Source organism: Balaenoptera borealis (genome assembly GCF_965194805.1).
Source record: "Balaenoptera borealis genome assembly, chromosome: 14".
Lineage (NCBI taxonomy): Eukaryota > Metazoa > Chordata > Mammalia > Artiodactyla > Balaenopteridae > Balaenoptera > Balaenoptera borealis.
Genome location: NC_138875.1, coordinates 75512176 through 75525817, shown reverse-complemented (window position 1 = coordinate 75525817; position 13642 = coordinate 75512176). Strand labels below are relative to the sequence as shown.

General features: G+C 47.8%; 1 protein-coding gene across 1 annotated transcript in view; it reads right to left on the bottom strand.

The window, feature by feature from the left end:
* ALDH2 (aldehyde dehydrogenase 2 family member) overlaps nt 1-12205 on the bottom strand; it is a 29551-nt gene extending 17346 nt beyond the window's left edge. The window contains exons 1-2 of the mRNA XM_082353691.1: nt 12017-12205; nt 1162-1266 (exon numbers count right to left, since the gene is read on the bottom strand). Of these exons, the coding sequence (XP_082209817.1) occupies nt 1162-1266; nt 12017-12136 (225 nt within the window). The 5' untranslated portion in view covers nt 12137-12205. The remainder of the gene's footprint in view (nt 1-1161; nt 1267-12016) is intronic.
* Nucleotides 12206-13642: the final 1437 nt, after the last annotated feature.

The window sequence follows — 13642 nt, the reverse complement described above, 5'->3', positions numbered from 1 at the left end:
ATTAGACTACCCTATGAGCCAGAAAAGTAGTCACACTTTCTTTTAGCAAAGGGAGAAAGGCCTTAAATGTGCATATAGAAGACTGTTTTAAAGCAGAGGACAGGAGGCATTCTTGAATTATTTTTAATGCTTTTTCTATTTTAATAAATGAAATGTTTTTTACTGAAAGTCTAATTTTTAACTTTCAAATTAGTATTACTGTTTTTTCATTACTATGGGTATACATAATTAAATCAAAATATACTACAGACACCATAGCTAGATCTCAGGAGACCTGAATTCTGCTGAAGATTTCCATCTAGCTGCGTACTTCCCTTCTCTGACCTTCAACTTCCAGGTCTGAAATGGAGAGATTGGATTAGATGTTCTCAAATTAAATTCCAAGTCTACAATTCTGCAACTGTATGAATTTTTTTATATTTTATTTTTAATAGATCTTTATTGGTGTATAACTGCTTCACAATACTGTGCTAGCCTCCGTGGCACAACAAAGTGAATCAGCCACATGCACACATACATCCCTATATCCCCTCCCTCTCGAGCCTCCCTCCCACCCTCCCTATCCCACCCCTCTAGGTTGTCCCAAAGCACGGAGCTGATCTCCCTGTGCTATGCTGCTGCTTTCCACTAGCTATCTATTTTACATTTGGTCGTGTATATATGTCGATGCTACTCTCACTTCACCCCTCACCCGCTGTGTCCTCAAGTCCATTCTCTACGTCTGTCTACGTCTTTATTCCTGCCCTGCCACTAGGTTCATCAGTACTTTTTTTTTTTAGATTCCATATATATGCATTAGCATACGGTATTTGTTTTTCTCTCACTTTACTCTGTATGACAGACTCTAGGTCCATCCACCTCACTACAAATAACTCAATTTCGTTTCTTTTTATGGCAGAGTAATATTCCACTGTATTTATGTGCCACATCTTCTTTGCACAACTGTATGAATTCTTGAACCTGGGTACAATCTAGCACTTTTACCTGCAAGGAAGAGTTTCTGTGGTTTCACTTAACTCAAAAAGTTTAATTGGCATTTTTAGTTATGAAAGTAATACACACAAAGTTTCAACCATAAAAAAACATGTTAGAGAATGAAACCATCCTTGTGCACCCCCAACCCACTCAGCCCTGCCCTGAGGTTAAGTTACCATATCTCACCTTGTCCCCTTCAGCTACATGACAGATGACATCCCCAGTGGATGGATTGATGGTGGGGAAAGTTCTCTTGCTGACAGAATCATGCCACTCATTGTTTATGAAGATCTACAATGAGAAGGAAGAAAGTCCTCAGGACCAACTCTCAACCTGATACTGACCACCAGCCATGTTTAAAAAAAAAAAAAAAATCAGGAAGAACAAGTAGGAATTAGCTTCAGAGGGATGTGGCCTAGAAGTTAAAAGCACAGGCCTTGGAGACAATCCAAGCTGGAGCACCCACTCTGCCAAGTACTGTGGGTAAGTCATTTGACCTTTCAATGCCCTGGTTTCTTTGACCTGAAAAATGGAGACTATGTTCCTTTCTTATCAGTAATCTGTATCTACTGCTGTGTTACATCACCTCAACATTTGGTAGCTTAAAGTGATTTATTATTATCTCTCACAGTTGTGTCCATTGATTAGGCTCAGCTGGGCAGGGCTTGGTCACGTGGTTGCAGAGCGAGGGCACCTGGGGCTGCAGGTGCAAGATACTTTCTTCACTCATATGTCTGGCACCACATGGTTGCTTGAGCTTCCTGACTGTATGGCAGACTCAGGCTAGTCAGACCTCTCACATGACAGCTGGCTTCCCTAGAGAGTGTTCCAAGACACCAGGCAGAAGCTGAAAGGCTTCTTAAGATTTAGCTTCAGAAGTCACATGGCCTTATTTCTGCCACCAAATTCCATTGGTCAGCATGAGTCACAGGCCCAGTCCAGATTCACAGGGAGGGAGGAGAGCCTGGGAGGAGCAACGAAGAATTAGCAACCACTGTTCCTCTACCACACTACTGTAGTAGGGTTGTTATGAGAACCAAGTTAGATTATTCTTTCATCCATTCAGTAAATATTTTGTGAACACCTGCAATGAGCCAGGCATGGTTCTAGGGCTGAGGACACAGTGGGAACCAAACTCAGTGAGGAACTTTTCTCTCATGGAGCTGGCGTTCTGGTAGGCACAAAAAATAAAGAAGCAATCAAATATACAAGGCAATCTCAGACTGCAGTCATAAGTGCAAAGGAGAAGAACAGGATCCATAGAGAGTACTAAAGTGGAGGAAGACAGAGAACTCTAGCTGGGATGGTCAGGGAGGGTTTCTCTGAAGAGCAGACATTTGACTTGAGCCCTGACTGATGAAAAGGAGCCAGCCATGGGAAGAATGGGAGGATGAGCAATCCAGGCAGCAGGAACAGCAAGTGCAAAGGCCCTGGGGCAGGAATAAGTCTGGTGTGTTTGAGAAAAAACAAAGGCGGCCAGAGTTACTGGTGAACCAGGAAGGAAGTGCTAGGAGATGGGGTCAGAGAGGAGGGCAGGTCCTGTGAAACCCTCAGGGGAGCACAGAGCAGAAGTCTCCCAGCAAGCTGTCCCCTGAGGCTGGGGAAACTGGTCTTTCCAGAAGGGGGCTGAGGTCACTTCAGTCACTTTAACCAAGGCTGGGGCAAAGGTCACAGGTGGGGTGAAGGCAAGGACACCCGTCCAAGGCCACTCTGCCTTCCTTCCCCAAGGGCTCTCCTGGGCCCCAGCATCCCAACATGGCCTGGCCCTGGCTTAGGACCTGGGAAGTTGTCTGCAGTCACTCAGCCAGGTTCTTTGGAAATGTGTGTGGGTTCACATTAGGTGGCTGATCATCAATTTGAAGGGAAAAGACACCTCTGTTTCTTCCTGCAAGAGAGCTGGGAAGCAGGCAACAGGTAGTTTCCAGTGGAGGGAACAGGTGTAGCAGAAAGAGTTCAGGCTGGAAACCAGGTGGACCCGAGTTCAAGCTGGACTGGGCCACACCCTCCCCACATGCTCCCCCCTCTCTGAGAATCGGCCTCGCCTCCTGGTGAACTTGGAGGAGAATGAAGCCCATGGGGAGGAGCAGAGATAAAACCCGTGGAGGAAGGAGGAGAGCCTGGCACACAGCCCGTGACCACTCCAAACATCTGTTCCCATTGCCACCCTGAGTGCAGGCTCAGGTTTCACAGCCTCACACCCACCGATTCACTGAAGCACTTTAAGGAGGAGGTCAGCTACAGAGAGAGGCAGGCCGCAGTGGGTGGGGGTGAGCCTGGCTGGCCTTGTAATGTTCCCTTCTGCTGACCAAGATGTCAGCACCTGGTACCATGTGAATGTTCTACCCATCACCTGCATGTCATGGAAATGGCTATTGACTGTTCCTGACTACTCATTATGCGGCAGCCCCTGTACCACAAGCTTTCCATTACTGGATCATTCCCATTTAAACCTCATAGCAAACCTAGGTGAGCTGCATCCTCTCTACAGTTGGGGGACACTGAGGCACAGAGAGGTCAAGCCACCTGCTCAAGGTCACACAGCAGTGAGAGCAGAGCCCGAATTTGAACCCAGGTCTTCAGAACTCCAAGGCCTGTGCTCTTTGCCCAGTTCTTCCCCCCAACTCCAGACTCCAGTCAGAGCCCATGTCTGCCTTTGAGGAGGTCAGAACTCTTGTTTCCTAATCTCCATCTTTATGGTTTACTTAACTGCCCTGCTGCAAGTTTGATTTTGAGTTTTTATTATGGGTGCTATAAAAAGCACCAGCCTCTAAGCCAGACAGACATGTGTTTGAATCTTGGCTCTACCCCTCACAACCTGTGACCTTGGGGCCAATCCCTTCATTTCCAGATGCTTCATCAGTTTCTGGGGATGACACATCCGGGGGCTTAAATGTGAGGACTATATTCAACGAGGGGTGTAAGCTCCTAAGCCAGGACCCCACACACAGTGTGTCTCACCACCACAGTCAGTACATTACTCCAGATACCTGCACAGCAGCATACTAAATTAGTTTATCCTGAAAAAGTTTTCGTTGTTATTTTACAAAGATCAGGAAGTATGAAGCGGAGAGTGGGCCAGTCTGGTTAAACTCCCCAGGTCCTCACCCCTTTCTCACTGGGCGGGGCCCACACCATCCCCTGATCTTAGTCTAGGACCCTGGAAGGACCACTCCCTGGCCCCTGTCTGCCTCTCAATGCCCTGGATTTGTTGAGTCACTCTCCACTGTTGAATTTTCAACAGTCCATCCTCCCTTCTAACTAATAGGATAAGCTGGGGTTTGCAGGAACCTGGAATCTTCCTTCTGTTTAGAGTTCCCACTTCCTTTCTCCTACAGCCAGACTTTAGTGGTGCCCTCCTTGGGGAGGGGGAGCTAGGGTGAGAACCGTTCTCATACTGAGCCTCTGCCAAAGTTCTGCTTCAAGTGAGGAGAGTTTCATAGTGACTTATCTTGAATAAACACAAGAGTGGACTCTAGGCCGAATGCTTCATAACCTCTCGGCCAGAAACCCAACGCCTAACTTAGATAACATGTTAACTCACTCACCCTGGGAGGGGGTCCTACCAGGCTCACACTTCCCCATTAGTTTCTAGAAGCAGAGAGACAGACAGCCTCATGGCATCAGAAGTTGACACTTTGAATCTGGACTGCTGGCAAAACTCATAGAGCTTTTCCATCAAAATGCTCTATTTTCTCTACATTTTAATAAATACATCTCACTGCATTTTATAAAAGTTGGATTCACTCATCCATGCAGTGGTTAAGTGTTAACCAAGTGCCATTGCCATGCTGGGCACTGAGTGAAACAGCCAAGTCCTGGCTTGTTGAACCAAAGTCCCGGGAGGAGAGACATGATCAACAAGCAAATGAAGAGAGAAGCAGAAACAAACAGGCAACAGTGAGGACCAGAGGGGCTGCCTGAGGCAGGGGCTTGGGGACACGAGGAACCAAAAGGGCCCCATGGCTGCAGAGTGAGGGTGGGGGAGAGCAGAGCGGGGCTCTGGGTTCTGCACCTGCTGTGTGCCAGGACCTGCACTGGTGCTGGGGTCCTGGAGGGAATGGGACAGATGTGGGGAGTGTCCATTCTCAGTGGGGATCATGGACTTTTTTTTTTTTTAATAAATTTATTTATTTTTGCCTGTGTAGGGTCTTCATTGCTGCACACGGGCTTTCTCTAGTTGCGGTGAGCGAGGGCTACTCTCCGTTGCGGTGCGCGGGCTTCTCATTGGGGTGGCTTCTCTTGTTGCAGAGCACAGGCTCTAGGCGCTCAAGCTTCAGTAGTTGCAGCACGCGGGCTCAGTAGTTGTGGAACGCGGGCTTAGTTGCTCCGCGCATGTGGGATCGTCCCACACCAGGGATTGAACCTGTGTCCCCTGCACTGGCAGGTGGATTCTTAACCACTGCACCACCAGGGAAGTCCAATCATGGACTTTTATTCTGTAACTTGCTTTTATGAGTAAGTTTATCTTGGACGTTATTCCACAGGCATATCTGCCTCATTATTTTAAGCAACATAGCAATCTTCAAAACTAACGGACCGCAATTTATTTAATCATGTCCTACAAATGCGCTTTTAGGAAACGTTTTCACTGCAAGCAGACCTCAGAGATATTTTGGGTTCAGTCCAGACCATCGCAATAAAGTATTGCAATAAAGGGAGTCACATGAATCTTTTGGTTTCCCAGTGCATATGAAAGTTATGTTTACATTATACCACAGTCTATTAAGGGTGCAATAGCATGATATCTATAAAAATCGATGTGGCGCAGTGGTTGAGAATCTGCCTGCCAATGCAGGGGACACGGGTTCGAGCCCTGATCTGGGAAGATCCCACATGCCGCGGAGCAACTAGGCCCGTGAGCCACAACTACTGAGCCTGCGCCTCTGGAGCCTGTGCTCCGCAAAAAGAGAGGCCACGACAGAGAGAGGCCCGCGCACCGCGATGAAGAGTGGCCCCCACTCGCCGCAACTAGAGAAAGCCCTCGCACAGAAACGGAAGACCCAACACAGCCAAAAATTAATTAATTAATTAATTAATGAAGACCCAACACAGCCATAAATAAATAAATAAATAAATATTTTTTAAAAAATTTGGGAAAAAAATGCCAGAAAGGTCCAAAAAAAAAAAAAAATCGATGTGCATACCTGAATTTAAAAATACTTCATTGCTGGGGCTTCCCTGGTGGCAGAGTGGTTAAGAATCTGCCTGCGAATGCAGGGGACATGGGTTCAAGCCCTGGTCCGGGAAGATCCCACATGCCACAGAGCAACTAAGCCCGTGCGCCCCAACTACTGAGCCTGCGCCTAGAGCCTGTGAGCCACAACTACTGAGCCTACGTGCTACAACTACTGAAGCCCACGCGCCTAGAGCCTGTGCTGCACAACAAGAGAAGCCCCCGCAATGAAGAGTAGCCCCCGCTCGCCGCAACTAGAGAAAGCCTGTGCGCAGCAACAAAGACCCAATGCAGCCAAAAATAGATAAATAAATAAACAAAATTAAAAAAAAAACTTTATTGCTAAAAAGTGCCAATTATCCTCCAAGCCTTCAGCAAGTCGTAATCTTTTTGCTGGTGGAGGATTTGAAATATGGTGAGAATTACTAAAATGTGACAGAGAGACAGGAAGTGAGCAAATGCTGTTGGGAAAATGGCGCCAATAGACTCGCCCAATGCAGGGTTGCCACAAACCTTCAATTTGTAAAAAACGCAGTATCTACAAAGTGCAATAATGCACAGCACAATAAAATGAGGTCTGCCTGTATTCCTGACAGTGCTGCTGCAGCAAACATCTTTAGACATGCATCTTTGCAAAGCTGGGGCAGGTTACCATATTTAGAATTACTGAGTTGGAGGATAACATGATCCGTGGCTTCCTCGGGTATCTTCTATTCCAGGCCCCTGCGGATTAGGAACTGCAAACAGAAACTTGTGGGGAGGGGTGAGAAGCTGGGGCAGGGACAGTAGAGCTGGGAGCAGGACTGCAGGACCCTGGAGAGGAGTCTTAACCAAAGCGAGGACAGAGTGATATTCTAGTGCCACCTCCACCCCATGGCAATGGACAGTCATAATCTGCCCAAGGTCGCCAAAAAAGGTTAAATGCCATTCAGCAGCTCCAATTTACAGACGCAGGACCCATTCTAGAAAGACTTTATTTTCAAGCTTTGATGCATGAAAGAATTAGAGATCTGTTACCTAGGAAATCTACACCCCTGGAACATGTTATTTTCCCTAAGGAGTGAGGAAATGCTGTGGCTTTCTATCTTGGGGTGAATCCTGCTGGCAACTGCTTTTTCAGTGGCAGTTGGGTAATTTATGTCTAAGAGAAAACAGATCATAAGGAGAGAAGTTCAGGATAAACATGGAATGCCACCCACATTCACACTTATCCAATCATTTAGGTACCTCGGGATTAGTTTGGGATTAAGGCCAAGGGCAGCCACCTCCCCCAGAATGTCTCCCTGAACATTCTCTCCTCATCCCCCAGGGCCTTTGGTCTCACATTCCTGGACTTTCTATTATTTCTACAAAGGATCTTAAAACTCCTTAACAAGCAATAAAAGCAACGTGATCAGTGTGGAGATATGTCACTTGACTCATTCAGCACACAGCCATTCCAAACCACTGCTTAGCCCAACCCAGGTTTTGGCTCATTCCATAAGAATCTCTCAAGGAAAACAAGATAAATCAAACTCCTATTCTGCATATACCACCTGTTAGCAGTGATTATCTGCAGGGGTGGGATATCAGAGGACTGTTTTTCTTTCCTTTTTCGTTTTTATATTAGCTTATAGGCCACTTATTTTTAAAGAAATAAAACATTTAAAGTCCCCTTGAATCACTGCCCACAAGCAGATTCCCTATGCAGCCCTGCCCTCACGCCAAGGAGCGTTTTCCTTCCAGGACATTTTCAGCCATTTATATGGAGCTATGTTTATCCACATTTGATAGAAAGTCTGTTTTGATAATTTTAATTAGTTTCACATCACTCAGAGTGCTAGACATTTTCCCCTCTTGAAACATTGTTTTTGAGATCCATTATTCATACAGCTCCAGCTAATTCCTTTAACTACTGCGTGCACAGAATTATTCTTTCCTATAGCTGTAACATATGTTGTTCATCTATTTCCCCATGGAAGGCAGGCTGGCTTATTTCTTGGTTTTTGCTAATATGCATCAATGAACATCTATATGTGCCTATGTATATGTCCAGTGAGTTTCCACCTCACATACTTCTGTAATGCTTGACTTTTTGTACTGAGGATGTATTACTATTGGAATCAGAAAATTCTATATAAGGAGATCCTTTTTTAATTCTCTTTTTGTCAGTTTTCTCTTTAGTTCCTGAATGTTGTGGTCAAGAGGTTAAGAATAGAGACACAAATTTTTTTTTTTTTTTCCTGGCCACAAGGCGCAGCTTGCAGGATCTTAGTTCCCCGACCAGGGATTGAACCCTCGCAGTGAAAGCGCAGAGAACTAACCACTGGACTGCCAGGGAATTCCCAAGACACAAATTTAATTCACCCCAAACTCCCATTGAACTTTACTGCAACCTAGCGCAGCCCTCCAGGAAACAAATTACAACTAACAACAGTGCCCGCATAAAATGGAGTTATATCACCAATATATTGTAAGCTCAACAGCATCACTGTTATCTCCTATTTAAGGCTGCAGTAAATACGGAGGTGCAAGAAGCCATGAGCCAGGCACTTGCTAAGGACTGTGCAAGGATGCCTCCCTTTTATCCTGACAGCAACCATATGATGTAGACGGGATTTTTACCCCATTTTACAGATGTAGCAGCTAAGGTACAGAGTTAAGTAATTGTACCACCCTCCATATCCCTCCTTCCTTGCCTTATTTTTCTCCATAGCACCGATCAATCAGCTTGCTCCATACTATGGATTTCGCTTGTCTTCCAGGATGCAAGCTTCCCATGATCAGGGATTCTAGCCTGTTTTGTTGGTTGGAATTGGGGGTGCTGAGGTGTCTTTTGAATGAGTGAACCTGCCCGGATTGATGTTACTGAGTGACAGGCAGCCTGAGTCCAGAGAGTGAAATAGTGTCCAGTGATTTTTCTCATCTTCATTATTATTATCAACCAACATGAACTGGTGATGCTGAAGATGAAAAGTATTAGTCACACCTCATCCAGAGGAATTACTCTGCTGAAACCACACTCCCTTGAGTTTTCCTTTGAGTTGTCTTTCCAGATCTTAATTACTCTCCAAGTCAGGGAAGAAAAAAGGAATGAAAAATGAAAATCAGTTTCCTTGACAGAGCTGTGTCCCTGAAACCCACCAAGGCTGAGAAATGTTGATCTTCATGAAGCCTGGCCATCATCAGCTCCCCATACAGGTCCCTGCTGGTGAGTGGGGGAGGAACTTGTCCTGTAATCTCCCTAACCCAACAAAGAAGTTCCCCCAACCCTGTAGCTCCACCCAGGACAAGTAGAGGCAGGAGGATCCCAGGAAGGTTGACCAAACCACCCCACTCTATAGACTCTTCTGGTTATGAAATAGAGGTGGGAAGGAAAAGACCTATTGCCTGTGCCACCCCCTCTTCAAGGAGAGACCCAAAAAGCTTGAAATGCAACATTCCCCCAAATACCCTTGGGTGAGAAAATCCAGCGCCTACAGAAGTAACTTCAAAGCCTGGAACAGCTCCTTCTGGGGAAACTCCAGACTCCAGAACAGTTCACTGAACATCAAGGAATCAATAATCCCCAGGGAAATGTCCAGGCATATGATCTAGTTTGTACCTAGAGCCCCTGGTAAGAGACTCAAAATGTTAGGATTAGACCTTGGCATTCTTGCCATCAGGTATTGCAACAACTCAACACTGAAAATGGCCCAGGAAGCTTTAAAAGGGGCCTGTTCCAGCAGAGTGGGGATTGCTCATGTATATTGCTTTGCAACCCCTGGGAAGAATAAATAAGATCTGAATGTGCTGGTTTAGGAGGACAATCCAGATACAGTGTTCAATGAGACAGCTTCAGAACAGTAAGTGCCAGGATCTCATTTAAGTAAAAACAAAAAAACCTGGTGCATGCTCACTTGTCCATGCTCTCACACACACACAGATGCAAAGAAAAAGTCTGCAAGATCACAGACCTACCAGTTAACAGTGCTCTTGAAGGGAGTGCAACGGGGTATTCGGGAAGTTTTACTTCTGCATTTGTATACAGTGAGCAAGGGTTCCTTTTTTTTTTTTAATAGCATTCATTTTTTTTTTCTCTTGCACTGCGTGGCCTGTGGGATCTTAGATCGAACCAAGGGCCCCCTGCAGTGGAAGCATGGAGTCTTAACCACTGGACCGCCAGGTAAGTCCAAGGGTTACTTTTATGATCTCAAAAAAATCTGATAAAGAAAAGCAGCTGCAGGAAGATTTCACTCTGCTCCAACTTACCTTATGAACTAAATCTAGAGACCAGGACTCGTGCTATCTACCAGGGCTGTGTGCACGTTTGGACCCTGTTTCCTCACCTCCACATGAGCACAAAGGAGGATGATCTTAATTAGATCCTGTGGCCACAAAGGCTTGTGATGCTGCTGCCTTTCCCTTGAGGATACTTCTGCTTGATGTTCAAGTCTTTCAAGCATGAACTCCTCCTTAAGCAGCCTAAGGAGCAGCAGCTGCTGCCTTTTTGGCTTGTGTTATGCAAAGGGCATCTTATTTTATCTTTTGTTTTTATTCCCTTGCAAATGACCACTTGTAACACCCTTTAAATCACACAGATGTGCCTTTACCCACTGTCTCTGTGCAGATTTGCAGCCGAGCTCCTGACCAGACAAGCAGGTCCCCTGTTGAAAGCAGCCAGCCAGGGGCCGTCTCTACAGCATCCTAAATCAGCAGTGACCCCTTTATTCCCACCCAGAGTTGCAACAATAGTACCATGGAAGATTCTGGTTATCGGCTTACTCTTGGGAGCCTAGATGTGAACCCCAACTCTGCCGCTGACTTGAGTCTTTGGGTAACTCACTAAACCTCTTTGTAACTCAGTCTCTTCATCTGTAAAATGGAGATAATCACAGTACCTACCTCACCGGGCTGTTTAAGGATTAAACGGCACAACAGGTAAATGGTTAGACTGGTGACAGGTGCAAAGGAGGTGCACAGAGAATATGAGCTGTTACTCCTGTTAAGTGCCCACGTGGTGTATGAACCCCTGTGCTCACCCTCTGACCCCTTCCCACTTTATAGAAGTTGAAGCTCAGAGAAGGGCAGCAACTACACTTCTTGCACAAACAAAATGGACTCTCATAACCAATTTCCTTCTCTGTGACTTTCAGCACTTTACCCAAACTCAAAGATCAAAAGAGAAAATATTCCCAAGTCCTGGTTGAGCAAGAAATCAGCTACTGGGAGTCAATGTTATCCTGGAAAGTCCCTCCTTTCTTTGACCAAAGAAAGATCCTTGGAAGGTACAGACACCATTTGGGGATTGCGCTGTTGTAGCGAAGGTCTCCACCCTTTCCCAGTTCCCAGCAGTGGAAGTGCCAGAAGGCCGAGCGGCCGGCCCGTGGCCTTGGCCTCTCCCTTGGCGAACTGGTGAACCTTAGCTGAAAAGTACTCCTTTTTGTTTTTCCTTTTGGACGTTCTTGGACGAGAGCACGAGTCAAGGGATAAAAGACTACGAAAAGACAAAACTGTTCCTGCAAAGAGGGTCGTAAATGGACATGTCCTCTGGGTGGGTGATGTCGTGAAGACTCTGCGCAGACACAGGACAACTAAGGCCCGAAAGCCGAGGACGACTGGGGGTGGGGGAGGGGGTGGGGGAGGGGGCGGGGGATGGAACCCGGAAAACGGGCAGCGGCCAGACAAGACAAATAAGTGGCCAAAGTCACAGCTGGGTAATGGAACCGAGGTGTCAGGGGCGGCGAAGGGGCCAAACTGCTCGCAGGCAGGGAAGGGAAGGGGTGCGGAAACAGCAACTGCAGCAAACCCCTCGAGTCCCAGCTGGATAAACTGAGGCCCGAAGAGATCCAGTCCCTCCCCACCCGGCGGCCTCCGTCCCCAGAGAACAAAGCGCTGGGGCGGCCTCACCTTGTTGTAGAAGACCTCGGGCTGCTGGTTGGGGGCCGGCACGGCCGGGGTGGCGGCGGCCGACAGCAGCCGGCGGCCCTGCCAGGGCCGGGCGGCGGCGAGCACAACTGCGCGCAACATACCGAGGATCGAGCTGGAGTGCCGAGCGGAGCCCTGGCGGCTTGAACTGGAAGGACGGCCGGGCGGGCAGCTTGCGTGCGCCACCTCTCCTTGCCCCCGGCGCGGCCGCCAATGGGCAGGCGTGGGGCGGGGCCCGGGGGCGTACCCGCGCCTTCCCCTCGCCCCAGGCGAAGCTGCGGCTTGGCCGCTCGCCGCAATACGCGCGCGCCCGCGGAGGGGGCGGGTGGTGACCGAGGTTGATCCTCCTGCGGGCCCGGCGCTGCACCACACGCGTGGCGCGCCGCGGGTGTAGAATGTCAGGATCGGGCGAGTTCACCGCACGTTGGCTGAACCCCTACTGTGTGCCTGAACCCTTAATGTGTACAGGCAAGAACCGAAGCGACCCTGGCCCTGACTTCAGGGGGCTTACACTCTAGTGGGAGAGGCCAACCTTAAACCAAACACGAGGTAATTTCAGATTGTGATAAGGGATGTGAAGGAAATGAATAGGGTGAAGAGGTAGTTGGGGCGGAGGGCACTGCTTTTAAATCCCTTGGTCAGGAATTGACACGTGAGACCTGAATTGTTAAGGTCCTGTGACTACGGGAAGCATTGCAGGGGGAGGAACAGCAAGGGCAAGGCCTTGAGATGGGACACCTGAGTTGTGTTGCAGAAAGGGAAAAACTGGAGGCCAGTGAACAAGGGGGAGAGGGTTGGGAGGTGAGGTGAGAGAGGTGGGCAGGGCCAGAGGTGGAAGGATTTTAGAGGCAGTGGTGAGGGGTTTGGAAGGGAAGGATAGATCTGAGAGAGACTGCAGTGAGTGGTCCTGAGCAGAGATTTTTAGTTCCCTGCCCAGGAATTGAACCTGGGTAGCCTAGATGAAAACCAGAAATCCTAGCTGCTAGACCACCAGGGGCTAGAGGCTAGAAGCAAGGTGGCCCTGGCTCCTTCCCCCGTTTGAAAGCAAGAATGGTTCAAAGAGGCAAAAACTGTAAAATCAGGTACAAAGTTTATTATTAGAGACACAGCACAACTGTATGGGAGAACACACAGAGAAGCAGTTTATTTATGTAAGTCAGAAGTTAGGCAGAAATACACACCCAGAGAGAAAGGGTATGGGCGTCCTCTCTAATGAGGAGGAGCGCAATAAAGAGGTGATTTAAGTCTCTCATACAGGAGAGTTCTTCCAGGTCTTTGTTTACATTTGGCCAATTATATATATTTTTTAATGAATTTATTTTTGGTTGGGTTGGGTCTTCGTTGCTGCGCGCGGGCTTTCTCTAGTTGCAGCGAGCGGGGGCTACTCTTCGTTGTGGTGCGCGGGCTTCTCATTGCGGTGGCTTCTCTTGTTGTGGAGCACGGGCTCTAGGCGCGCGGGCTTCAGTAGTTGTGGCATGCAGGCTCAGTAGTTGTGGCTCATGGGCTTAGTTCCTCCGAGGCATGTGGGATCTTCCCAGACCAGGGCTCGAACCCATGTCCCCTGCATTGTAAAGCGGATTCTTAACCACTGCGCCACCAGGGAAGTCC